General features: G+C 45.0%; 2 protein-coding genes across 2 annotated transcripts; both read right to left on the bottom strand.

Annotated features, from left to right (window-relative positions):
- Positions 1-14,143: 14,143 nt before the first annotated feature.
- On the bottom strand, positions 14,144-16,903 carry LOC124666760 (60S ribosomal protein L24). The gene is made up of 6 exons (XM_047204088.1): positions 16,834-16,903; positions 15,653-15,694; positions 15,450-15,525; positions 15,268-15,369; positions 14,692-14,840; positions 14,144-14,470 (listed from the first exon to the last, which is right to left on the bottom strand). The coding sequence occupies exons 2-6, from the start codon at positions 15,661-15,663 to the stop codon at positions 14,323-14,325; spliced, it is 486 nt and encodes a 161-aa protein (XP_047060044.1). The 5' UTR covers positions 15,664-15,694; positions 16,834-16,903; the 3' UTR covers positions 14,144-14,322.
- Positions 16,904-17,536: 633 nt separating this feature from the next.
- LOC124659519 (zinc finger protein VAR3, chloroplastic-like) lies at positions 17,537-23,365 on the bottom strand. Its single transcript, XM_047197385.1, has 5 exons — positions 22,944-23,365; positions 22,761-22,872; positions 20,632-20,906; positions 20,076-20,174; positions 17,537-19,982 (listed from the first exon to the last, which is right to left on the bottom strand). The coding sequence occupies exons 1-5, from the start codon at positions 23,348-23,350 to the stop codon at positions 17,840-17,842; spliced, it is 3,036 nt and encodes a 1,011-aa protein (XP_047053341.1). The 5' UTR covers positions 23,351-23,365; the 3' UTR covers positions 17,537-17,839.
- Positions 23,366-26,770: the final 3,405 nt, after the last annotated feature.

The raw sequence follows: 26,770 nt of genomic DNA, 5'->3' as shown, positions 1-26,770 counted from the left end.
CTTCTTTTCTTCCTCCACAATACGCTTCGGCTCGAATATCATCGAGTTTTTACGGGCCAATTCATCACCTAAATTGGCCACCTTCTCCTCCAAATCCATCCTCTGGCTACACCACTGGGTTGATTCATCTTGGTATGCAATGTACCATGGATCATCGGCTTGCACGGCTAAGCTGTAACAATAATGGAAAAAAGAACAACTGAAATCACCCCAACGAGGCCATGGCGGAACTTCAAATTCAACGGTAGTACGAGAGAGCTGAAGCTATATACCCGCACTTCCGACGAGGTAGGAGAAGTAGAACGTGGCCACGACATGATCGAATCCCCACCCTCGCCGGTGTACCCGCTACGACGAGACATTAAGGACTATTTCGTACTGCAAACTCCAATAAATTACGGGAACCGAATCGGTTAGGGGGCGGGGGAGGCAGAAGCGGAGGTCTACCAATTGGTGCGCGGAACAAATCCCGTGTCGTCGTGGGCGGCGGATCTGCTTGCGGCGGACTTTCTGCGGTGGGTACAATGCGTGCGGACGAAACAAGTGCTTGGAGCCGTGGTTGACGTGCGGCGCCGCGGTTCGTCCGGCCGCCGCCGAGAGCGAGGCGGCGGCGCTGACGAGCGCGCCGGCGATGGCTGCTCCGTCCGACGGTGGGGAACGAGCTGCCGGCGGTTCTCCGGTCTAGCTTAAGAATAATTAATTAGCGAACTTGTTGCTTCTCTCTATGATATTCTCTAAAGACATATATCGGAGCGGCAATATATGATTTTTCTCTCTAAATGAATAGAGCGACCCCACCGGTCATTGGTGCGCGCAGTCCACGGAAGCGGCAATATATGTCTTTTCCTGAAAAATAGACGACCCCACTGGTCATTGGCTGCGGAGGCCCCACGGAGCGGCAATATATGAGTTTCCCTAAATAAATAGACGACCCCCACCGGTCATTGGTTGCGGCAGCCCACGGAGCGGCAATATATGTCTTTTACTTGAAAAATATACGACCCCACCTGGTCATTGGCTGCGGAGGCCCCACGGAGCGGCAATATATGAGTTTCCCTAAATAAATAGACGACCCCACCTGGTCATTGGGCGAGGCAGCCCCACGGAGCGGCAATATATGTCTTTTCTCGAAAAATAGACGACCCCACCTGGTCATTGGCTGCGGGAGGCCCCACGGAGTGGCAATATATGAGTTTCCCTAAATAAATAGACGACCCCACTGGTCATTGGCTGCGGCAGCCCACGGAGCGGCAATATATGTCTTTTCTACTGAAAAATATACGACCCCACTGGTCATTGGCTGCGGCAGCCCTATAGAGCGGCCCCATTTGTCATTGGCAGCACCGCGTATAAAATCATGAAATAAAAGCGGGCCACACGTCGGCCGAAAGATGGATGGCTGCTCCGAGCGTGTCTCCCGACCCTACCCGTCGGCCACGAGACGGTCGGGGAGGAGCTGCCCTGTGCGGCCCCACCCGGTCGGACTAACGGTCAAGGCCTCGACCCGACGGCTACGGCCGTTTCCAGCACTTGTGCGTGTTTCAAACTAGAGGAGGGGAAAACTGAGGAAAAACTAAGGGACTGGGGAAAACTGAGTACAACTAACGAACCAGGGGCACGAAAATAGAAATCCCTTTATTTTATTGTAACAAAACAAAACACATTATATTCAAAAACTTCTTTGTTGGAAAAATATTAATTATAAAATAAGTAATATGAGGGAAAGGGAGAGTTTAGGGTTTTATTTAAAGGAAGAGACAGGGGGTTTATAAAATAGTTTTATTTAATAAAATCATGGATGATATGATGCATGATGCATGATGATGCACTAAAAGAAGAAGAACAAGCAATTCTATTAGGGGTACTACCCGGGGTCGTTACAGTTCATGCCTCCATTGAATATGGGACAGTGATAGAAAGTTCTAAGGTTGTGGATGTGCTGTTGCTACTAGGGATAAAACATTGATGCTTTGTCTAAGGATATTTGTGTTGATTACATTACGCACCATACTTAATGCAATTATCTCGTTGTTTACAACTTAATACCGGAAGGGGTTCGGATGATAACTCTGAAGGTGGATTATTTAGGCATAGATGCATGCTTGGATAGCGGTCTATGTACTTTGTCGTAATGCCCTCGATTAAATCACATAGTAATCATTATTGATATGTATTGAATCTTTATTTGTCAATTGCTACGCTTGTAATTTGTTCACCCGAGCATGTTAGTTATCTTATTGGAGAGACACCACTAGTGAGCTGTGGACCCCGGTCCATTCTTTTACATCTGAATACATTCTCTCGCTTTTACTGTTCTTTGCAAACAAACACCATCTTCCACTCGATACGTTTAATCTTTTGTTTTCAGCAAGCCGGTGAGATTGACAACCTCATCTGTTACGTTGGGGCAAAGTACTTTGATTGTGTTGTGCGGGTTCCACGTTGGCGCCGGTTTCACCTGGTGTTGCGCCGCACTACACTCCTCCACCAACAACCTTCACGTGCTTCTTGGCTCCCTACTGGTTCGATAACCTTGGTTTCTTTCGAGGAAAACTTGCTTCGCTGTGCGCATCATACCTTCCTCTTGGGGTTCCCAACGGACGTGTACATCTACGCGCATCAAGCTCTTTTTACGGCGCCGTTGCCGGGGAGATCAAGACACGCTGCAAGGGGAGTCTCCACTTCCAATCTCTTTACTTTGTTTTTGTCTTGCTTTATTTTATTTACTACTTTGTTTGCTGCACTTAAACAAAACACAAAAAAATTAGTTGCTAACTGTTTTGTTCTCTATATCAAAAACACAAAAAAATTAGTTACTTGTCTTTACTTTATTTGCCTAGTTTCCTTTTGTTTATTTCATCATGTTTCCTCCTAAGTACGCTCTAAAAGACATACCGGTAGGCCGAGGGTCTATAATTGGAAGAGATAATATAGAAGATTTTTTCACTCATGTTAGTATAGCTGAAGATTTTGAGGATAGACACTTGGTAGAACTTGCTCCTACTTATGAAATTGTTGTTGCTTCTCTAGTACACATGTTGGAAATTAAATTTGTTAATCTCAATCCTATAATTCAGCATATGTTTCTTACACTCTATGATATGGAGGAAGGAGAAAAGAAAGATTTTATCTTAGAAACTCTTCTAAAAGAATTTGGTGGTGTAGCAAGAAAGGCTAGAAAAGTCTTTACTAAATATAAAATGCTTGGTTCTTACACCAACTTTGTTAGTACCCTTGAGAAGATGGACATTGATAGGATGAAGTACACTAATAATGTTAATGATGGAGGGGACATTAAGACATCAATACCTTGTAAGCTTGTAGGAATGTTCGAGGCACTAGAAAAGAATTATGATTGGATTGTTCCCGAAAATTTATTTGATGAGAATAGCAAGCCTAAGAGTAATGAAAAGGGAGCCTCTGAAACTTACATAGATAAGATAACATGCATTCTAGAAGAAACTCCCAACTCCCAAGGTAATAGTGTTGATGCTTCGTCTCTTGATGTTACTTGATTTGCACTTTCTGCGCCTAGCTGAAAGGCGTTAAAGAAAAGCACTTCTTGAGAGATAACCCAAGTTTTATTTTATTTACTGTATTGTTGAGTCTTGGAAGTTGTTTACTACTGTAGCAACCTCTCCTTATCATGTTTTTGTGCCAAGTAAAGTTTCTATGCTAAAGTTGATGCTATATTTGGGATCGCTGCGCAGAAACAACATTGCTGTCTGTCACGAATTCTTGCATAAGTCTCTGTAAAAAAATCTAAAAAATCTGCAAATTTATGAGCGTGATCCTCATATATGTACGCAACTTTCATTAGTTTTGATTTTTTCCATTTGAGCAAGTTAAGTGCCCCTTCCAGATGCATCTTTACGGACTGTTCTGTTTTTGACAGATTCTGTCTTTTATTTCGCATTGCCGCTTTTGCTATGTTGAATGAGTTTCTTTGTTCCATTAACTTTCAGAAGCTTTGTGCAATGTCCAGAAGTTTTAAGAATGATTGTGTCACCTCTGAATGTGTGAATTTTTTGTTATGCACTAACCCTCTAATGAGTTTGCTTGAAGTTTGTGTGAAGGAAGTTTTCAAGGGTCAAGAGAAGAGGATGATATACTATGATCAAGAAGAGTGAAAGGTCTAAGCTTGGGGATGCCCCGGTGGTTCATCCCTGCATATTTTAAGAAGACTCAAGCATCTAAGCTTGGGGATGCCCAAGGCATCCCCTTCTTCATCGACAACATTATCAGGTCACTTGTAGTGAAACTATATTTTTATTCCATCACATTCTTATGTTCTTTACTTGGAGCGTCGGTTTGTTTTTATTTTTGTTTTGTTTTGAATAAAGTTGGATCTCACCATTCTTATATTGGAGATATTACGCTCCGCTTTTTCATATGGAACACTTGTGTTCTTAATTGTGCTTTAATGTTCATGGCGAAAGCTAATTGCTTCGTTAAATTGCTATTTGGTTGGAATTGGAAAATGCTGCATATGGTTTGGTAACTTGGCAATTGTTTGAGCTCTCATAGATCATGTTTAAGCTTTTGCATCATGTAGTTTAATCTATTAATGAAGAACTACTGTAGATCTTGTTTAATTTGGTTTGCATGATTGTTCTCTCTAAGTCTAGATATTTTCGGGTAAAGTGTTTGAACAACATGGAAGACAGTGTAGAGCCTTATAATGCTTGCAATATGTTCTTGTGAGAGTTTTGCTGTACCTGTTCATACTTGTGTTTGCTTCAAACAACCTTGCTAGCCCAAACCTTGTACTGAGAGGAAATGCTTCTCGTGCATCCAAACACCTTGACCCAAACTCCATGCCATTTGTGTCCACCATATCTACCTACTATGTGGTATTTTTCTGCCATTCCAAAGTAAATTACTTGAGTGCTACCTTTAAAATTTCATTCCTCTACCTTTACAATATATAGCTCATGGGACAAATAGCTTAAAAACTATTGTGGTGATGAATATGTAGTTATGTGTCTTAATTCTTATAAGTTGCTTGTTGAGCGGTAACCATGCTTTCTGGGGACGCCATCAACTTTATCTTTGTTGGATATCATGTGAGATGCTATGCATGTTTGTCTTGTCTGAAGTAAGTGGACTTCACGATCAAATGGTTTGAGTATGCATATGTTAGAGAAGAACATTGGGCCGCTAACTAAAGCCATGTATCATGGTGGAAGTTTCAGTTTGGACATACAACCTCAATCTCTTATGAGAATATTAACTATTGTTGAATGCTTAAGCATTAAAAGAGGAGTCCATTATCTGTTGTCTATGTTGTCCCGGTATGGATGTCTAAGTTGAGACTAATCAAAAGCGAGAAATCCAATGCGTGCTTTCTCCTTAGACCTTTGTACAGGCGGCATAGAGGTACCCCTTTGTGACACTTGGTTGAAACATATATTATGCGATGAGAATCCGTGTTTCCGAGCTAAGTAGGACAAGGTGCGAGCACTATTAGTACTCTATGCATGAGACATGCAACTTGTAGAAAGTAATATGCATAGCACATATGAATTATTACTACCGTTGACAAAATTGTTTCTATGTTTTCAAAACAAAAACTCTAGCACAAAAATAGTAATCCATGCTTCCCTCTGCGAAGGGCCATTCTTTTACTTTATGTTGAGTCAGTTTACCCACTTCTTTCTATCTTAGAAGCAAACACTTGTGTTAACTGTGTGCATTGATTCTTACACGTTTACTTATTGCACCTGTTATATTACTCTATGTTGACAAATATCCATGAGATATACATGTTACAAGTTGAAAGCAATTGCTGAAACTTAATCATCCTTTGTGTTGCTTCAATGCATTCTACTTTGAATTTATTGCTTATGAGTTAGCTCTTATGCAACTCTTATTGATACTTGTTTGAAAGTACTATTAATGAAAAGTTTTGCTATATGATTCATTTGCTAAGTCATTATCTTTGTTAGCAATCTTTTGTTCAGATCACTCCATTCATCTCATATGCTTTACAATAATGTTGATCAAGATTTTGTTGGTAGCATGTCACTTCGAAATTATTTGTGTTATCGTTTACCTACTCGAGGACGAGTAGGAACTAAGCTTAGGGATGCTTGATACGTCTCAAACGTATCTATAATTTCTTATGTTCCATGCTACTTTTATTACAATACTTGAATGTTTTATACATACTTTACAGACATTATTATACATTTTCCGGCACTAACCTATTAACAAGATGCCGAAGTGCCGATTGCTTTGTTTTACTGTTTTTGGTTTCAGAAATCCTAGTAAGGAAATATTCTCGGAATTGGACGAAATCAACGCCTAGGGGCCTATTTTTACACGAAGCTTCCGAAGACCGAAAGGGAGACGAAGTGGGGCCACGAGGTGGCCGGACACCGGGCGGCGTGGCCCGGGCCCCGGCCGCGCGGCCCGTTGTCCGGGCCCCTCGCGTCGCCCCCGACCTACCCTTCCGCCTACTTAAAGCCTCCGTCGCGAAACCCCCGTACCGAGAGCCACGATACGGAAAACATTGCGAGAGGCCGCCGCCGCGAATCCCATCTCGGGGGATTTAGGAGGTCGCCTTCGGCACCCTGCCGGGAGAGGGAATCATCACCGGAGGGGCTCTACATCATCATGCCCGCCTCCGGATTGATGCGTGAGTAGTTCATCCTTGGACTATGGGTCCATAGCGATAGCTAGATGGTTGTCTTCTCCGCTTGTGCTTTCATTGTTATTGATCTTGTGAGCTGCCTAACATGATCATGATCATCTATTTGTAATGCTACATGTTGTGTTTGGCGAGATCCGATGAATATAGAATATTATGTTAAGTTGATTATCAATCTATCATATATGCGTTGTTTATGTTCTTGCATGCTCTCCGTTGCTAGTAGAGGCTCTGGCCAAGTTGATACTTGTAACTCCAAGAGGGAGTAATTATGCTCGATAGTGGGTTCATGCCTCCATTGAATCTAGGACGAGTGATGGAAAGTTCTAAGGTTGTGGATGTCTTGTTGCTACTAGGGATAAAACATTGATGCTTTGTCTAAGGATATTTGTGTTGATTACATTACGCACCATACTTAATGCAATTATCTGTTGTTTACAACTTAATACCGGAAGGGGTTCGGATGATAACTCTGAAGGTGGATTATTTAGGCATAGATGCATGTCTGGATAGCGGTCTATGTACTTTGTCGTAATGCCCTGATTAAATCACATAGTAATCATCATTGATATGTATTGAATCTTTATTTGTGAATTGCTCGCCTGTAATTTGTTCACCCAGCATGTTAGTTATCTTATTGGAGAGACACCACTAGTGAACTGTGGACCCCGGTCCATTCTTTTACATCTGAATGCATTCTCTCGCTTTTACTGTTCTTTGCAAACAAACACCATCTTCCACTCGATACGTTTAATCCTTTGTTTTCAGCAAGCCGGTGAGATTGACAACCTCACTGTTACGTTGGGGCAAAGTACTTTGATTGTGTTGTGCAGGTTCCACGTTGGCGCCGGTTTCACTGGTGTTGCACCGCACTACACTCCTCCACCAACAACCTTCACGTGCTTCTTGGCTCCTACTGGTTCGATAACCTTGGTTTCTTTCTGAGGGAAAACTTGCTACTGTGCGCATCATACCTTCCTCTTGGGGTTCCCAACGGACGTGTACATCTACGCGCATCAATGCCCCTCAGGATATAGAGGATCCTGAGTAGAAACACCACCTCTAGTTGTTTCTTCATAAGCATGTTTTTCTTTAGAAGTATTTTTTAACAAGTCATTTTGCACTTTAGTGAGTTGATCAATTTGAGTTTGAACCATATGAAAATGTTTAACAAGCATCTTAACATCATTGGAGGTTCTCTCCACAATATCATGCAATTTACTAATAGCTTGAGAATTTTCCGTTAAATGATTCTCTACTCTCATATTAAAGTTATCTTGCTTAACAACATAATTATCAAATTCATCTAAACATTGATCAGGAGGTTTTGAGTAAGGAATGTCTCATTTATAAAAGCGTTGAAGAGAATGTACCTCAATTGTGGATGAAGGGGGAGTTATCTTACATAAACCTTCTATGGGAGGTAAATTCTTCACATCTTCAGATTTAATACCTTTCTCTTTAAGAGATTTCTTGGCTTCCCTCATATCTTTAATTCAATCATACCCCTCTTCTTCAATATTGGTGTTGGGGTTGGTTCAGGTGTAGTCCAATCATCGTGATTTTGGCTTATTCTAGCCATTAATTCTTCGACTTACGTCCGGAGTTTTTTTCTGAAAACACAACCAGCACAACTATCCAGGTATGCCCTAGACTCAATGGTTAGTCCACTATAAAATATATCAAGTAAGTCATGCTTTTCCAAATCATGTCCAGGCCGAGCTCTAAGAAGAGAGCAAAACCTTGCCCAAGCTTCAGGCAATTTCTCTCCATCTTCCTGGTCAAAACTATAAATTTTCCGCAAAGCAATATGTTGAGCACTAGCGAGAAAATATTTTCGAAAGAAAACATCAAGCAAACCAATTGGACTATCAATAGAATCAGGAGGCAAACTATTTTACCAAGTTTTAGCATCATCCTTTAATGAGAAAGGAAAAAATTTAGCAACAAAATAAGTACGCTTCTTGATATCATCAGAAAAAAAGCTACTCAAAGTAGAAAGCTCATTCATGTGCTCTATAACACTTTCTTTTTCAGTACCACAAAAAGGTGTTTTCTCAACAATAGATATATGAGATAAATCAAGAGAAAAATCATAATCCTTATCCTTAATGTTTGTAGGAGATGTGGCAAATTTAGGATCAGGAGACAGTTTATATCTAACAGCATGTTGTGCAAGAAGCTTTTTAATGTTACTTGCACCAGTAGTAGCATTACGTTTATCAATAAAATCATCATCAAGTTCCACATAATCTTCATCAGGATCTTCACTAGAGTGTTCAACAGACTCAGGTGAATTAACGAGTGTAACAGTATTTTCATTAGGAATTTCAGTATTTTCAATTTGTCTAGACCTAGCAATTGTAGCATCTATAAAAGGACCTAATGAACCATTATCATCAAGCACAGTAGAAGCATCATCAAAATTATAAGAGGAATTTTCAGATTCAGGAGAAGTACCATCACGTGAAGCTTGTGGTGGTGAAACAAGTTGACTTATCACAGATGGTGAATCAAGAGCAGCAAAGGTACTCAGAGCTGTACCTTTTCTTGTAGTGGATGGTAATATGGCGACTTTAGCATCGCGAGGTTTATCCATGATGGAGGATTTGCAGCGAACAATATCAATTCAGGTGAACTTGCAAATAAAGCTATGCTCCCCGGCAACGGCGCCAGAAAATAGTCTTGATGACCCACAAGTATAGGGGACCGCAACAGTCTTCGAGGGAAGTAAAACCCAATTTATTGATTCGACACAAGGGGAGCCAAAAAATATTTGTAAGCCTGAACATCGGAGTTGTCAATTCAGCTGCACCTGGAAACAGACTTGTTCGCAATAGTTTATCAGTAGTAACAGTTTTATAGCAGTGGCAGTAGTGAAATATAAGCAGCAATGTAATAAAGACAGCAGTAGTGATTTTAGTAAACAGCTGGATTAAAATACTGTAGGCATAGGGATGGGTGAACGGGCGCTGCATGGATAAGATAACTCATGTAATAATCAAGACTAGGCATTTGCAGATAATAATAAAACAGTATCCAAGTACTAAATAACCATAGGCATGTGTTCCGTATATAGTCGTACGTGCTCACAATGAGAAACTTGCACAACATCTTTTGTCCTACCAGCCGGTGGCAGCCGGGCCTCTAGGGAAACTACTGGTAATTAAGGTACTCCTTTTAATAGAGTACCGGAGAAAAGCATTAACACTCCGTGAATACATGTGATCCTCATATCACAGTCTTCCCCTCCGGTTGTCCCAATTTCTGTCACTTTGGGGCCTCGGGTTCCGGACAGCAATATGTGTATACAACTTGCAGGTAAGATCATAAAACAATGAATATCATCATGAATCAATAACATGTTCAGATCTGAAATCATGGCACTCGGGCCCTAAGTGACAAGCATTAAGCATAACAAGTTGCAACAATATCATAAAAGTACCAACAACGGATACTAGGCACCATGTCCTAACAATCTTATGGCTATTACATGAACAATCTCATCCAATCCCTACCATCCCCTTCAGCCTACAGCGGGGATTTACTCACACATGGATGGGGGAAACATGGATGGTCGATGGAGAGGCGTCGGTGGCGATGATGGCGATGATCTCCTCCAATTTCCCGTCCCGGCAGGGTGCTAGAACGGAGTTTCTGATCCCGAAATAGGGTTTTCGATGGCGGCGGAGTTCTGGATGTCTTCTGGAAAATTGGTCGAACCCCCGTGCGTTTTTAGGTCAAGGGCTTTAAGTAGTCCAGAGGGGAGCGTCGGGGGCTGGCCGAGGCGGCGCCCCCATGTGGCGGTGCGGCCATGGGCCCACCGCGTTGCCATGTGGTGTGCGCGCCTCGTGGCCCCCCTCTGTCACATCTTCTGGCTCCGTGGGTCTTCTGTAAAAATAGGCCCATTGCAATTATTTCTGGGGATTTTCCTGGAAGTTGATTTTCTGCACAAAAATAAGACATGAGGGCAATTCTGCTGAAAACAACGTTAGTCCGTGTTAGTTCTATCCAAAATACACAAATTAGAGGAAAAACAATAGCAAAAGTGTTCGGGAAAGTAGATACGTTTTGGACGTATCAGGAAGTGGTAGCATCCGCCTTGGTAACCCTTGACCCGCCGAGTTTCCCATAGGCGTGCGGCAAGCTTTTTAAATTGTATGACTAGTCCTAGACGGCCGCCAGAGGTTTTCCACGACGCGACATGCCAATTCACGCGGTCCACGGATTGTGGTGGCGTTTGCGGCCACGTGCACGCCACTGCTAGGTGTATGACGCAAACCGCAACACCACAATTAATATATGGTCGGTACACATGTGGGGCCCACTTAACAGTGGTGTTTGTTATACGTTCGCCGCCACTGGCGGTCCCTTAGTGCCGGCATTTCGGTTTCTGCCACGCTACCCGCAGTAACAATGGCTTGGTAATAAGATGGCGCACCACCAACCAGTAGTTCCCTATAGGCATATCTCTACTTGTGTCAATGTTTATAACCACCATTTGTCTTAAAATGGACCCCACATGTCAAATTTTCTTACTATTATTTTTTACAACCGCCTATGTGCACTGGAGCGTCTCTCTCCTCTAGATTCCCGTCTCTTCCAAATTTCTTCACGAAAATCCCCAAACCTGATATTGATTTTCCTACCGTCACCGTTCCAACCTCCACTACGGACCCTTTGTATCCTTCACACAAGATCACTTTAAGGCCGTTGGGATGTGATCAAATCAAGTTGTAGCCGTTGGAGTGCATGTTTGGAGCAAGTGAGAAATGGCTCTCCTAGCGAATGCACCATTGATGATTATGTGGGTACATTTTGTATCTCAAAATGTTTGAATTACTTGTGTATATCAGATTGTTTGAATTACTTACTCACCAATGCATTGTTTTCTATGTACAATAAAATTGCAATGGAAAGATACAAAGACATGGAGGCTTCCAAGAAGAAGCCATTTGTGCTACAACATTGTTGGACCTTGCTTGAGCATAGTGAAAAGTGGAAGTTGAGTGATAATGAAGCTCCACCAAAAAAGGAGCTTTCACCCAAATGGATGATGACGAGAGTGACAATGAGGGCGGAAGAAACAAGGGCAAGCCCCCGATGTTCGGAGGAAGGTGAAGGACAAGGAGAGAAAGCGCAAGCTTGAGGGAGAAGTTGACGATATGGTGAAATCAAATGAAACTTGGATGATGGGGCAATAAAAACAAAGATGTTCATTGCTTACAAGAAGCTCGGAGAACAAAAAGCAAGATGGCAAGAACTCCGATAAGATGAGGCCCGCTAGGCGGCCTTTGAGGAGAGAAGAGTTATTGCTGAGAGAAGAAGGCCATGAAGGAGCTCATGGCAGAGGAGATCACTACAATGATGATGAATACGGCTACCATGGATGCATTGACAAGAGAGTGGCGGGAGATGGCTAGGAAGGACATCTTGGAACGAAGAAGGCAAACGACGCTTGGAGGTGGTAGGCATGCTCCGGCTAGTGGTGCGACTTCTTCCGGTTATGGTGGAGGTGTTGGCCGTGCTTCTGGTGAGCTCGGCGACAGCGGTGTTGCTTGATGCCATCTTCTTCGGCTTGATGTGACGAGAGTGCAACCTTTTGGGTCACCTGCATTGAACATTGTCCATGTTTTGGGTCGCTTTGATTGCAACAAATTGGATGTAAAAAATATTAACTATTGAATCTATTGTCTGGCTATTGCCATATTTTCTAAAAAGTCTGAAAACAGCTGGAGAAGGCAATGAGATTCAGCGCTGAGATGCCAGTCGCTCCTGACCCTGTTGTTTACAAGATACTGCTCGGAATACAGTTTAGCAGAACAGCCAAAGGATGTGATGAAAACTCTCGTCTTTCAGATATTTGGAATTAACCAAACATGCCAGGGACACAATTTAGACCAATGATCAGGTTTAGGTAGAACATGGTCGGACGTCTGGCTTTCCAAGTCGTAAATCACCACACCAGTCCAATCGTCGAGACCAAAACATTCTGCGTTTGTCAACGAAGGTGTTGTAAAGTAGATGCAGTTAGGCCTAAGCTCCGGAAACTCTCTGGGATGCAGGCATCTAGAATCGTTCAACCCAACAAACACCGCCTGATCCTGGAAGGCTGTGGCAGGACTCAACCTGACGAGCCTGCGCTCCTCGACGTCGACCTGGAGCACCACAACCTTGATCTTCCCACGGTGATATCTTCGCCGCTGGGTTCTTATCTGCAGGAGAGCACCCCAGGGGGTGGACACCAGGAACCTAGTAAGAACCCACCAGTACCTCCCATCCCCGGCGGCGATGATCGCCTGTCTGCTCGGTTCTTGCGCTGGCCCATGAGTACTGAGATCCCACGCCTCGACCACCCCGCACATCGTCACCGCGTAGAATCTGCCGTTGTGGGAGACACAATCGGCGTACAAATCCATGCCCTTCACACTGGAGGTCCTGTTCTTGTTTTGCCATGGCATCTCGCTAACAAGTCGCCAGGTGCTCTCTCCTGCCCTCGCAAAGGCGACCTGATTGCTGCCGTAGATTGCCATGGCAATATAATCGTCGCGGTGGGACGGATCGCATGACAGCACCACCTTCAGGTAGAACCAGCAGCCAATGTAGTAATCACATTGAATAATATCAGTTTCCTTGACGCATCTGAGAGCAGTGGTAGGCGGGAGAGGGATGACCGCGAGCGTGAAGGGGTTGCAGAGCAAGAGACTAGAGAGCTCGTCGGAGGCGACGAGCCAGCCATGGGAGGCTCCGCACCAAGTGAGGTGGCGACGGCCCTGGGGCAGACTAACCTTGTACTGCGTCTTGCCGGCGTCCAGGAGGTTCCGGAACGTACTGCTGCCTCTAGCTTCTCCGAGAACGCGGGAGACGAGCCATGGTGTCCGGGAACGAGGAGGAACGCCCGAAGCCACCGCGGCGGAGCGCCATGAAGCGCAGACCGCTGCGACGGCCAGGGATTCTGGGAGCTTGAGGTCTTGCAGGATGCGGTCAAGAAGATCCCGGGGAAGGCCCGACCAGCCGTTGCTAGTACGATGATCTTCTGCCATGATACAGAAAATCCTGTTTTGATGTATTCTGTTCTGTACCTTAGAGTACGGCAGGAGCACGGTTTATTGTACTCCGTATTCGCTGTTACCCTGATCGATATTGTAATCGGTTTCCATGCCGATGTGTCCAAGTCCTAGGTCGAGTCCATCACCTGGTCGCGTGTTGTGTCCGTGTCTGGTTTGTTTATGCCACTTCAAGGTGGGGACCAAGAGAGACCTTTTTTTTCTTTTCCTATGCTGCATGTTTCTACTGCCTCTCAATATGCCAGAATTCACAAACCAGTGTAGCACACGCCTTTCGCCAACACTTCAACACAAAGTTGTTGTTCAAAGGGAACATACATGATGAGCATCGTTACCCTCTATTGGAGGCTGGCGACTTCAACATGCTTAACACCAAGTCGACATCCCTTCGGGGTTGACGGCAATAAGAAAACTTGCAAACTCGTAACACCCAACATAAGTACCAATATAAATAAACTCATCGAAGCAATCCAAAACGTTAGACATTCAACCTCAAGAGTAAAGGTGAAACTTCAAAACAGCAGGGTAACTTGACAAAGGTCTATGATAGGATAGGAGACAACGCTAGGCAGCAGAACTCTATCTCTATGGTGCAATCGACTTTCAACGCTTTCCGCCGCCACCACCAAGCTTGGGACCCTTAGAACCCTTCTGCACGGCACCCTTGCCCTGTGACTTCTGGGACTTGGTCACCTCTGCCTTCTTTGCCTTCTTCTCATCCTTGGTCTTCTTGATACGCTCCTTGATCTCACTGCAGATGTACAAATGTCAAGGACAGCTAGAAGATTGAATCAATAAAACGATTGAAAAGCAAAATAACAGCATCAACCAATATTAGAGAGAAAGCAAGAGCTGTAAGAAGATTGAAAGTTTTATAACATGGTTTAATTTGGCCATCACTTTTAGCATAGAAATAGTCTCAAGTAGAGTAGAAACAGTGCTGGTACAAACAACTGAATATGGAGAACGTACCGGAGAGCAGCTTCTCTGGCAGCATCACGGACTTCTGGCTTCTCGGCCCTCTTCTTCTGGATAACTTCCAGGGTGGCACCAACAATTGATCGTGAGTATGGCTTCTTGGTGGTGCGGCGCCTCTTCTTCGCTGCTTCAGCGTGGATATCCTGCAATGACACATTGAAACAAAGCTCAGTAAGACATTTGATTAGACATGACAGAATGAACCAGTAAGCCAAACCAATAAATAACTCACAGAAGAGGGAAACCACATATTATGAACCTCAAGATTACAATAGGATAGGCTTGGATGTATTTGGTAAATGTTTAGACATATATGCATGGACAGAATAAGGAAGCTAGCAGCAGAATTGTATTGTGTACACAACTTATAAATAATGTAACAAATGGTTTATCTACTTGACTAGGGTGGGATTGCCCTACATTAAATGTTAACATGCTGCTTATATACAACAATAAGCTATCAACTCAAAGCATGTCAGCGCCATTTCACAAGTTAAAGGATAATGCAACAACAGCAAGGTAGACATTGCTACTAGATGAACTAAGAACAAAGCAATTAAAATGTGGTACCTTCTTGTGCTGCTTCCTGTACACTGCTGTCCAGGTAAGCTTTGCAGGCTTCAGCTTGTTGTGGTGGTAGCGCTTGCACTTTGAGTTGGCAAAAAGGAAAACCTGTAGCAGGAAATATATCCAAACCAATAAGGAACAATTTCCAAGCGTGATATTGATGATCTTCAGCAAAAGAAGTTTACCTGTGAATCTGCACGGATGAACCTGATACCCTTCCCTGGGTAGATCTTCTGGCCGCTAAAACGGCAAAGCTCAGTCCTGTAAAGCAAAGAAAAATGATCTTAGCGCTTAATACAAACACAAAAATGTGTCCCCGGATTCATTACTATCAAGCTAAGTACAAAACAGAGGTGTTTGCTAAAATAAAAGCACATGTGTTACTTACTTCAGCACCATCTTGGCAGCCTTGGAGAACTTCCGCAAGTGCCTGCCAACATTTCACAAGAAAAATGATATCAGAACAAATACGAGCAATTTGTAAAGCCTTGAAGCAAGAAGTTTCACATAAAAGCACAATCATCTAGACCACATGGCAACCAACTTAGAAGACAAACACAACTGAAAGATGGGAGTTAAGTCATCCTCAAGAATAGTGTTTGAAATAAGTGATATAGGGCGACTACTGGCAGCAGAAAGTTTGCCAAATCGCTGCTGCAAAGCGGGTTCCCATGTCTATATTGCACAATTAATAATAACAGGCTACTGCGCAACCAGGACGGCTACCGTGCCTCAGTACTTGTGCCCTGATTCAAAATAACCTAAAAAACAAGCAGAGAAACAAGCTCTGGCCGCTGCTGCAAACGGTGACTACTTGCGCATCACATGAAAAGGCTTAAAAATGGGAGATGTCGGGCGACTACTGGCAGCAGAAAGGCGAGTTCTGTCTCTGCTGCAAAGCGGGTTCCCGTGTTCCTGTTGCACAACAAATAAATGGCAACTGCGCAACCAGAACGGCTACCGTGCCTCAGTACTTGTGCTCTGAAATCTGGTTCAGACAATCATTATCATAAGAAGAAAAAACAATGAACGGATTTGGATCAATGATCTAACTGTGACCACAAGGTCGCCGCTGCAAACCGCGTACACATGTACATCTTGCGCAGTAATGATTAGGCCACGGAAAAACTGCAGCAGCAGATGTGATTTCCGCCGCCCGGTACCTATGCAAGATCTGACGAACAGCAGAGGCACTTGGCTAAGTTTCCAACAAAAGAAACTTACGGTTTAGGTAATGGATGAACAAATCCAGATCACGGAATAGCAAACTATGTGCTATCCCATGGTACTTCGCATCGGAACAAACGAATGTCCACGCAAAATAGCGCCATCTCTACCATACATGACGGCGAAACCCAACGAAAAAGCTAAAGCGAGTACCCGTTCCTACGATTCAAGAAACGCAGCTTGACTATCCTCGGATCAGAACGAACCAGAACTTACAAAGCGAACGGACGAACTGGTGAACGAGTAGCGCGGCGGAAGGAGGAACAGCGGGCGCACAGATTGATCTAGGAGGACGCGAGAGAGATGAGTAGGGGAGGGAGGGGAGAGAAGAATGGTGGATACCTTGAGCGAGGAGGGAGGCGCGGCGGCGGCGGATGGGGGAAGTGAGGGAAGATGCGTGCCCTGGGTAGGGTTTTTGAGGACCTCGCGAGTGGGATGGGCGTGGAGTTGTTGGGCTAATGGGCCGTTCTCGTCGGGTCACTGGTTGGAGCCCAATGTTGCTGGACCGGGCTTTTCACTTTGTCGTTTTTCTCCTTTCTCGTGCTGCGCGACGCCTCCTCGTGTTAGGTCAAAGCTCCTGGCAAACTATGATCGAATTCTTTTTGAGCTAGCATATACTCCGTACATTTTTTTGATCGTCTAAAAAAATGGAGTCTAGCTTTACTTTCGCGTTTGCTATTTTGGCAAGCCAACTCCTTTTTTTCTTTGGCTGGTTCTAGCCGACAGCAAGTCTGCAACCTCGCGATTCTGGCATGGCGAAGCAAAGTTCGCCTCCAATGAAAACATAGGCGAATCAGAGCTTGCCGTGAGGCAGGGTAGTCATCAACACGGTACTCAAAAGAGCATAAATTGGGAATTCTCAACCAGAGGCACTGGCGGCCGGTGAGGTTAGATAAAAAGCCGGCAGTGGCGATGGTTAGAGGAATCCAAGGATGAACCATTAGATCCAACTCCAACGTATCAAAAAATCAGCTGCATTTTATGAAGACTGGCAGACATTTTTGTTTTAGAGCATAAAAGGCGATAGAGTAACAGTATATGGTGCTTAAATCCGACGGAAAAAAAATTCTTTGACGATTGCACCCACGGTTTCAGTATAGAACATTTCAGTTACAACACATGCATATGATCACAATTCCTAGCACATAAGATACACATAGCAAATGACCCAGCAAATCGATAGCAGTCGAGACTCGGAAAACAAAATTTTACCATACACAAAAATGTTCTGGGTGTTCAGCTATCTCCTCTATGTGGATTTCCCCTTACTGCTTATTATTCCAATCTGGGGTAAAGTATATACCCATGTGTAGACTCCACCCTCGCATTCGAATAGACAGATCTGCTTTCAGCTAGCATCTTTGTCCGGTTCAGAACTTACGACAGGTAGGTTCCTTCTATACTGAGGAGAGGTCAATCTCCGCTCCAATGGCGTCTTCCTCTTGCTCACTACGAATCTGTTCACCCCCTTCCTCATCGGCATTATCGCAGGGAAGTCCTCATCGGGAATGTTGACAAGATCCTCAACATTGGTTATCTGTGCTGCCCTCCTAAACCATCTCTCAGCCTTAGCTTCCTCAGACATGTCCAGAGGATCAGGGTCCCTCACAGCAGAACCTTCTAAACTCTTTCCTGTATAACCTCTGCCTCCGTAACTTGAGTAGCCTGTTGCTTGGTTAGGGTTAGCTGAAGCACTGCCGCTAGTAGCAGTGCTGTTATCTGGATGTGAACCACTCCAATTATGGTTGTTGCTGCTGCTCCAAGAATTGCTGTTGCTATTGTTATTACTATAACCGGGCATATAAGATGGTTGTGCAGAATAGCCGCCCCCATTGTGAGTAGATACGTCTCGGCCCTCGTTGAAGCTCCCCTGGGAGTAGTTTGTGTTCAAAGCATGGTTATTCGAAGTGCCACTGTATCGACCACCCGCCTCATGAGGTTGCATCTGATGCTGATAGTTGTTAGATCCACCTGTGCCATCATTAAACCTCTCCTGGGAGTAGTTTGTGTTCCAAGCACTGGTATTCGAAGTCCCACTAGATCGATCACCCACCTCATGAGGTTGCTGTTGATGCTGATAGTTGCTAGATCCACCTCTGCCATCGTTAAACCTCCCCTGGGAGTAGTTTGTGTTCCAAGCATCGGTATTCGAAGTTCCACCAGATCCATTACCCACCTTATGAGGTTGCTGTGGATGTTGATAGTTGCCAGATACACCTCTGCCATCATTAAACCTCCCCTGGGAGTAGTTTGGGTTCCAAGCGCTGGTACTTGATGTACCACTAAGTCGATCACCCAGCTCATGAGGTTGCTGTTGATGCTGCTGGTTGCTGCTTCCACCCCGTGTATTTCCACCTGTACTCAAGTTTTGCTGAGAGTAATTTCTGTTCCAGTTCTCATTATTGATGTTGCTACTTGCCTGACTGCCCATTACCTGTGAGGTGTTCAGGCTATTCCCCAAATTTCCTGATGAAGCATTTGTTTCCGGCAGCTTATCAACCGATGGGGAACCTTCTGAAACAACTCCTGTATCGGGAGTACTTTCTGCTGGCGCATCTTTTTTGGCAAAATAATCAGGAGGAAACGGAACAAATGGGGTGAAATTGGAATTGTCTGCCTGCTCAAGCACACTGCGCCTTTTGAACTGTGGTGATGCCAGTGAGCGGTCTTTCTTCTTACTAATAACAAACCTGTTCTCGCCTTTCCTCATTGGCATAATCTCAGGAAAGTCTTCATCAGAAATAGCACTTGAAAGGTTATTTACATTGCCGAGTTCTGCAACTTTCTTGGACCATTTCTCAGCAGCATCTAATGATTTATCGACATCTCTCCTCTCAGTTGAGGCCAGTGTGACATCAGATGAACTACCAGTTTCCTTATTTATTTGGCCATCCATATCTGCTTGTTCATTACTCTTTGTGTTCTGTGGCTTGGCAAATAAATCTGCAGATAGTGGCACAAAAGGAACAGGATCAATATCACTAAGATGGCCTGTTAATCTCTTGGGAGCACTAGCATTTGCATCCCCATTGTCAGACTGATTGTTTGGCGAAGAAATAGATGTCGAACGCCCAAGTATCCTGTCTAATGTTTGACTAATCTTGGAGTCAGATGCTGGTGCTTGAGGGCTATTGTTACTGCTGTACTGTGCACTTGCCAATCTTCTCTCCAATGGTGTCTTGCGTGTGCTAACTACAAATTTATTGACCCCTTTCCTCATAGGCATAATCTCAGGAAAATCCTCATCAGCTGCCAGACTACTTAAATCAGCAGAATCGTCTAGTTGAGATACTTTGCTCAACCACCTTTCTGCCTTCTCATCATTTTCAGCGAGTTTTCTCTCAATTTCTGATCTACCAGCATTGGGTACATCAAGAAGCTGTGCCACGCCGCCTAAACCAGCAGAGGCAGGATTTGATGCTATTGACGCTGGTCTTTTGCATTCACATCGTAAGCATGACAGGTTCCTCCCATAATTATAGAAGTCACACCTTGTTAAAAGGACAATATGAAGTCAGCCATCTCAAAGTATAGATGAATTTAAAAGCCAAAAAAATCTTATAAGATAGCATGTAAGAGCTTACTGAGGGCATTCCCACTCTCCGCCAGTCAACATCTTTTTTGGCCGATGCTCATTACATTCAAGGCACCTTGCATTTCTTGCAAAGTTCATGAAGCTACATCTGTATATTGCAGAGCGTATTTAGAGTCAACATTATGAGAAATATGAAAGGTATGTTTCAAAAAAGTCGTAAGGCGCGCAATGCACCGAACAAGATAAGCAGTTGTGTATTTGTTTTATATATGCAAGTTTTGTGGCTCTCTAAACAAAATTATGAGAATAGCACAATAATTGGTTGTGATTTTGGTTAGGAATATTGATGAACAAATATACACATAGGTAAGACAAGTTGAGTGTTAAGACTATTAGACAACAATAGCAGGATGCAAAAAAAGAAACTGATTTATCATATAGATGCACGCTTTGTGCAAAACTATTTGCTACAGCACAAAAAAAAACTGCATATGTTTTTAGCCATATCACATCTAGGAAGATTAGATATAGAATTGGTTGACACTTTAAAGTAAGGTGGTGTGGTGTGCAACTGTTCAATCAATAAATGAAAATCCAGAACAAACCTTGTGCAAATCCAGTCGCCTCGCTTCATTTCAACATTTTGTCCTAGAGGCCTAGAGAATCGTTCAGGTTGACACAAGGTATTTTGCCCGACTGTTGACTCCACAAAACTGGAGGTGCTGGAAAGTCCACTAGAATTTACTAGCTCAGCCAAGATATTTCTCACAGCTGAATCAGTGAGTTCTTTGTCTTCTATGTGGCTGTCTGAAGAACTATATGCATAACTTAACAAGTACCGAACAATGTCAACAGTTTCTGCTTTGACTGATTCCATCGCCTGGGAATACATAACACATCTTTAGTGTGTTGACCAATATAGTTTCGTCAAAATGCATAGCTGGGGTCAACAGTGTGAAGTGTAAACAGGTAATTGAAACCAGTTGCAAGGAGTCTTAAGAAATCAGTCGTCCCATACAGGATACACTTATGTGGATTATCCCAACTATCCTCTTTTTCGACTTTTTTTACAAATGAAATAGATAGGAACACTTCTACGGTTCTAACTGAATCATCTCAAACTGAAGCCTGAGTCAAATCTGTAACCGTATAGGGTATATGTTAATGGAAATCTCTCTGCCTTAATCACTACCTCCTCGCAACGCCGCAGCCTGCCAGCCTCTGCCACCAGATACTAAACCTTCATGCTTCCACCTGACGCAAGTTATGTTTGATGACTTGGTAGTTATACAAGTTGTTAGTCGAGGTGTGTGCCCCTTTGGCTGTTTATAACAGTAAACTAGAGCAGTAAGCTGTATAAATTTCTAGTTAAGCTCTGTTTATCCACTGCTTGCTCGAATGCAAGTTCAATGCATCAAGGTTAAAATTCATGACGATTTTAACTACTACATTTCTTTGTATCACTTTCTGGAAAATGGCGAGTACCAACAGCTATCTGTAACCCTGACTCCCGGTAGATTGAGACCCTCGTGAAACAGGAATTGACGCTAATGTAGCATTCGTAATAGACCTTTACAATATATGGCTATAAATCGGTAGAGCACACATAGACATAGGTAGTAACTTGAGCTAACCAAGATAATAATGTACTCCACAAACCTAATGATCACACAAAACTGGAGGTGCTGGAAAACTGGAGGTGCTGGAAACTCCACTAGAATTTACTAGCTCAGCCAAGATATTTCTGACAGCTGAATCAGTGAGTTCTTTGTCTTCTACATAGCTGTCTGAAGAACTATATGCATAACTTAACAAGTCCCGAACAATGTCAACAGTTTCTGCTTTGACTGATTCCATTGCCTGGGAATACATAACCCATCTTTATTGTGTTGACCAATATAGTTTCGTCAAAATGCATAGCTGGGGTCAACAGTGTGAAGTGTAAACAGGTAATTTAAACCAGTTGCAAGGAGTCTTAAGAAATCAGTCGTTCCATACAGGATACACTTATGTGGATTATCCCCAACTATCCTCTTTTTCGGCTTTTTTTACAAATGAAATAGATAGGAATACTTCTACGGTTCTAACCGAATCATCTCAAACCGAAGCCTGAGTCAAATCTGTAACCGTATATGGTAGATGTTAATGGAAATCTCTCTGCCTTAATCACTACCTCCTCGCAACGCCACAGCCTCTGCCGCCAGATACGAAACCTTCATGCCTCCACCTGACGCAAGTTATGTTTGATGATATGGTAGTTATACAAGTTGTTAGTCGAGGTGTGTGCCCCTTTGGCTGTTTATAACAGTAAACTAGAGCAGTAAGCTGTATAAATTCCTAGTTAAGCTCTGTTTATCCACTGCTTGCTCGAATGCAAGTTCGATGCATCAAGGTTAAAATTCATGACGATTTTTAAGTACTACATTTCTTTGTATCACTTTCTGGAAAATGGCGAGTACCGACAGCTATCTGTAACCCTGACTCCGGGTAGATTGAGACCCTCGTGAAATAGGAATTGATGCTATTGTAGCATTCTTAATACACCTTTATAATATATGGCTATAAATCGGTAGGGCACACATAGGTAGTAACTTGAGGGAACTAACCAAGATAATAATGTACTCCACAAACCTGATGATCACAGATTTCTAAAATCTACTCAAACCTGCTAGAAACTACTCCACAAACCATTACGCGATCTGACCGACTACTTGCAAAACAGGTAAGAACTCACATCGCCCTGGGCAAGGTACTGCTGCAGCCGCTGCGCAGATGCCTCCCCATCCTTGAACAGAGCCGGTGCAGCGTTAGCCACCACAACCTCGACATCCTTCCTAGGCAGCGACCTGCAGTCACACCCAATTAATCAGCAACGCGGGAAACCCAGTCGGCCAGATGGCCAAGTGATTCACTTCACCTGAGAAGGTCAGGCCGGTCGCGCGCGAAGGCCAGGCAGGAGGACACAGTGGACTCCGCCTCGGCCGACAGGCCGAAGCCGGAGGTGGTGGCGAGCTCGTCGGCGGCGGAGCGGACGCGGGCGGCGTAACCGGCGGCCGCGAGGCGGTCGACGAGTCGGGACCACTCCGGGAAAGGGGCGTGGGGCTGTGGGGTTGACGACGCGGAGCTGGAGCTGTAGGGAAGGGGTGAGGCGGCGGCGGAGGTGGAGAGCGTGCGGAGGGGAGAGAGGGAGGAGAGCAGGAGTTGGCGGCGGGATGCCGCGGTGGGCGTGGAGATGAAGAGGGCGAAGGCGGCGGCGGAGGGGCGGAGACGGAGCGGGGAGGAGGTGAGAAGGAGGGAGGACAGCAGCCTGGAGGCGCCGCCCATGGCGGCGGCGGCGGCGGCGGCAACGGAGACCTGGAGAGGGGTCCTGAAACCTTGGGAATGGGCGGCGCAGCGGAAGCGGATGGTCGGGTTTAGCCGGACGGCACACACGGTGCGGCGCACAGGCACAGCGGGTTGGCGGTTGAAGAAAAATATCTCGGCATCATCGCACGGCTAGGATTCGCCACTATTTTTCATTTGACTTGCCGTTTGTGTCCTTCACAAGATTTTGAAACCTCAGGTTACACAACTTTTTGTCGTTGCAACTCTAAATCCAATAACACAATTTGGTAGTTACACTTTTAAACATGAAATCGTGCTTTTTTTTGCAATTTTGGGTTTTTGGTTGTTTGCATATATTTAAGACGTGAAATTTGAGCATATCCTTTTTTCACAACTCTACAATTCACGATACCTGTAACACCATTAGTACTTTTTTTTTACCTGAACGTCATTAGTGCGCTCGATCTAGTATGTTGCAACCACAATGCACCTCCCATTCGATGCGCGGAGGCACCCTTTGTCGCAATGAGTAGTTGCACAGTGGCGACCACACCTCCCTCACTTTCTCATGACGATGGCAAAGGTGAAATGCGGCTGCCTGAACCAATGACGGAGGCTCGAGGTCGGCGCGTGGCGCGACCTATACCTCCTTGTGGTGGTGGTAATTGGGATAATCAAGGATTAGAACCGCACAATGAAGAAATCGAGGTTTATTGTTTTTCTGGATATTTTGCAAATTATTCTCTTATACTTGTAGTAGTATTGACATATTGGCCCCTACAATATCGGATCCGTCCATGGAGTTTGTTGAATGTCGAGGTTTCGTGTCTCGAGAGGGACACGGGTACCTCGGCAGCACCCTTAAGGTTATCGAACACAAGGGCTAAGAGTAACACTCCAAGCTCCCCAAAGCCATGGCAACGACGACGTGAATCGGCGGCGGCGGCACAATAGAGAGAGACGCGGAGTTGCCCAGGTTCAGGGCTCTCGCGAGGAGGTAACACCTTTACGTCCTGCCTTTGTGTGGTATTGATGTCTCGCGGAGCATCGAGGGTGTTTACAAAGTTACAACTTAAAGAAGTCGATGCTAGATTTAAAGAGCTCTAGCTAGGAGGGTCGAGTAGATCTGATTTGAGGAAGAAGAAGATCCCTCCACTACAGGGCAGGTGCCCCTCCTTTTATAGAGGCACTGGTCCTCCTTCCCACGAAAACTTGGGGGAGGGGTTGCCACGGATCCGCGAAAGGAGGAGGACAACTGTCCCCTGCTACCCTCATGAACCTGGTCCACGCCCTGGGAAGGACACTGGTCTACGGGTGTGATTGTGGATGATGTCGACACCCTCTACTATTCTGCAACGCCCACATCGAACTTTTCGGAAAGGAGCAACAACCACCCCACTTTAGGAAGAGGGATGTCGGGTCTTCTTTTATCTTCTAACCCGGAGGGGCGTGATCACCTCCCGCTACGATGCACGTCATGGCTTCCGTCATCATCCTTATCTTCATCTTCACGTGGTGTGTCTTGTGCAGAGGTCATGCGCAACATCTACTGGAGCCTGGCACAAACTTCCTCGCGAGGGGCTTCTTTCTCGCGAAGCCGTGGAACTTCATGGAAGGAGAGATCCCTTGTTGCTTGTAGATGGGTCGCGGCACGGCCCAGCAGCAGGTGGACCGTGGTACCCCCGATGACACTACACCGACAGTAGCCAATGAGGACCTGGCCCGCATGATCCAGCATAGAAGATACATGACCCTAAATGCTACGGGCCCATGTTGTGGCACGTCGACGATTTCAAATTTTTACCAGTGGCGCACCTCGACGAAATACCAGTGGCACACCAAGCAGCTAGCAGTGGCGCACCACCTGGTGCACCACTAGTACATGGGCTTACCAATGGCGCACCTCGAGGTGCGCCACTACTAGATGTTGCTAGTGGTGCGCCATCAGTGGCGAAACTGTTGCTAGCCTTTTTCCTAGTAATGCCTTATCGACTCGTGGGCAACCTAAGGAGTTGCGGAGACACAGGTACCACCATCTCCCATCTCGCCCTCCTCCAGCACGATGCCGCATTTCAGCCATGTTGCCCCTTTCTCTTGCTAGAGCTCAGGCAACTTGCCTTCTCCCCACTCCCCCGTTCTCAGCCCTCTGCTCCCACACATGTTCAGGCACGGTCTCGCTCAACACGCGCACGAGCGAGTTCAAGAAGATGGCCGACGGCTTCCACCCCGATGTATCCATGTTGTGTGTGCAGTACTACAATGTGGGTGCTATTGCATACGGCTTGTATACCTCTACTAAGTCAAAGTCATGTCACACACTGGCTTGTATACCTCTACTAAGTACCGCGCACCGCCGCCTCGGGCGGCTTAACTATGGTGTGTGCCGATCAAAGTGGCCGTGAGGACAAAGGGGAGGTATGTTCACCCACCTGTATGTGGCCAGAGATGGTGGCGCTGCCACACAATTGTGGAGTTAGAGCATCTCCAGTCGCGTCCCTCAAACCGTCCCCAAAACGGTGGCGGATTGAGCGTTTGGGGGACGTGTTTCGTTCGTGCTGCGTTTGGGGGACGTCGCTCCCCAGCCGCGTCCCCCAAACGCCGCCCCCAAACATTAAAAATAATTTAAATAGATAGAAGAAAACTCTTTACTAATATTCAAATAGGTTCAACGTAGAAAAATTACATATAAAACTTCAAAAAAACATAATTAAATTACATATAAATTATTTTAAACTACTTCTCCTTCTTCGATGATGGACCCGCCTCGACGTCGTCATCACAGTGACGCTTCCTGCTCGTCACCTCTTCCGAAGAGGCGGTGTCGGCCGACGCGTCGGAGGAACTAGTGTCCACCATCTCCCATCTCGCTGGAGGTGTCGGAAGGAAGCTCGGAGATCTAGCTCATCGTCTGAAAGAACATTTCCCGCCCTTTTGGGTTTTGTGTGTTTGATGTCAACACTAGGTATATATTTATGTGTGTTGATGTAGACAGGTACAAGTTTTCGATAAACATTGTTGATCGGTAAAATGGTATGGCAGTTCTGAAGTTCTGAAGGTATTTTTGGTTCTGGCGGAAGTTCCGGCCCCAGCAGGCGGAACTTCCGCCCTGGTGCTTCATGCAGAAGGCCTTCAGCGTTGTTCTGTTTACAGTTTCTCTTCTCTGGCCGGAAGTTCCGGTGAAGCTGGCCGGAAGTTCCGGTCAGCGGAACTTCCGCCCAACTTCCGGACAAGTTCCGAAAGTCCGCGATTGTGGCTCAGTAACATCCAGTATGGTTTTCGTGCTATTTCGGAACTTGGCCGGAACTTGGCCGGAACTTCCGGTCACCGGAAGTTCCGCCCTAGTTCCGCCCCCATCTTTTCTGACAGGTTGCCTGACGAAGATTTTTCCTGGCGGAAGTTCCGGCTCTCTTGGCCGGTACT

Source organism: Lolium rigidum, chromosome 6 (genome assembly GCF_022539505.1).
Source record: "Lolium rigidum isolate FL_2022 chromosome 6, APGP_CSIRO_Lrig_0.1, whole genome shotgun sequence".
NCBI lineage: Eukaryota > Viridiplantae > Streptophyta > Magnoliopsida > Poales > Poaceae > Lolium > Lolium rigidum.
The sequence above is the reverse complement of the archived record's forward strand: the minus strand, read 5'-3'. Positions and strand labels throughout refer to the sequence as shown.

Excerpts from the sequence above, each read along its gene's own strand:
- LOC124666760 (XM_047204088.1), bottom strand. Across the intron at positions 14,841-15,267 it reads ACAGGAAGCAGCACAAGAAG|GATATCCACGCTGAAGCAGC; the intron begins GTACCACATTTT and ends GTGTCATTGCAG. Across the intron at positions 14,471-14,691 it reads GCCAGAGAAGCTGCTCTCCG|TGAGATCAAGGAGCGTATCA; the intron begins GTACGTTCTCCA and ends GTACATCTGCAG.
- LOC124659519 (XM_047197385.1), bottom strand. The coding sequence starts at position 23,350 with ATGGGCGGCGCCTCCAGGCTGCTGTCCTCCCTCCTTCTCACCTCCTCC. Across the intron at positions 20,907-22,760 it reads AGTACCTTGCCCAGGGCGAT|GCGATGGAATCAGTCAAAGC; the intron begins GTGAGTTCTTAC and ends ATGTATTCCCAG. Across the intron at positions 19,983-20,075 it reads GGAGAGTGGGAATGCCCTCA|GTGTGACTTCTATAATTATG; the intron begins GTAAGCTCTTAC and ends CCTTTTAACAAG.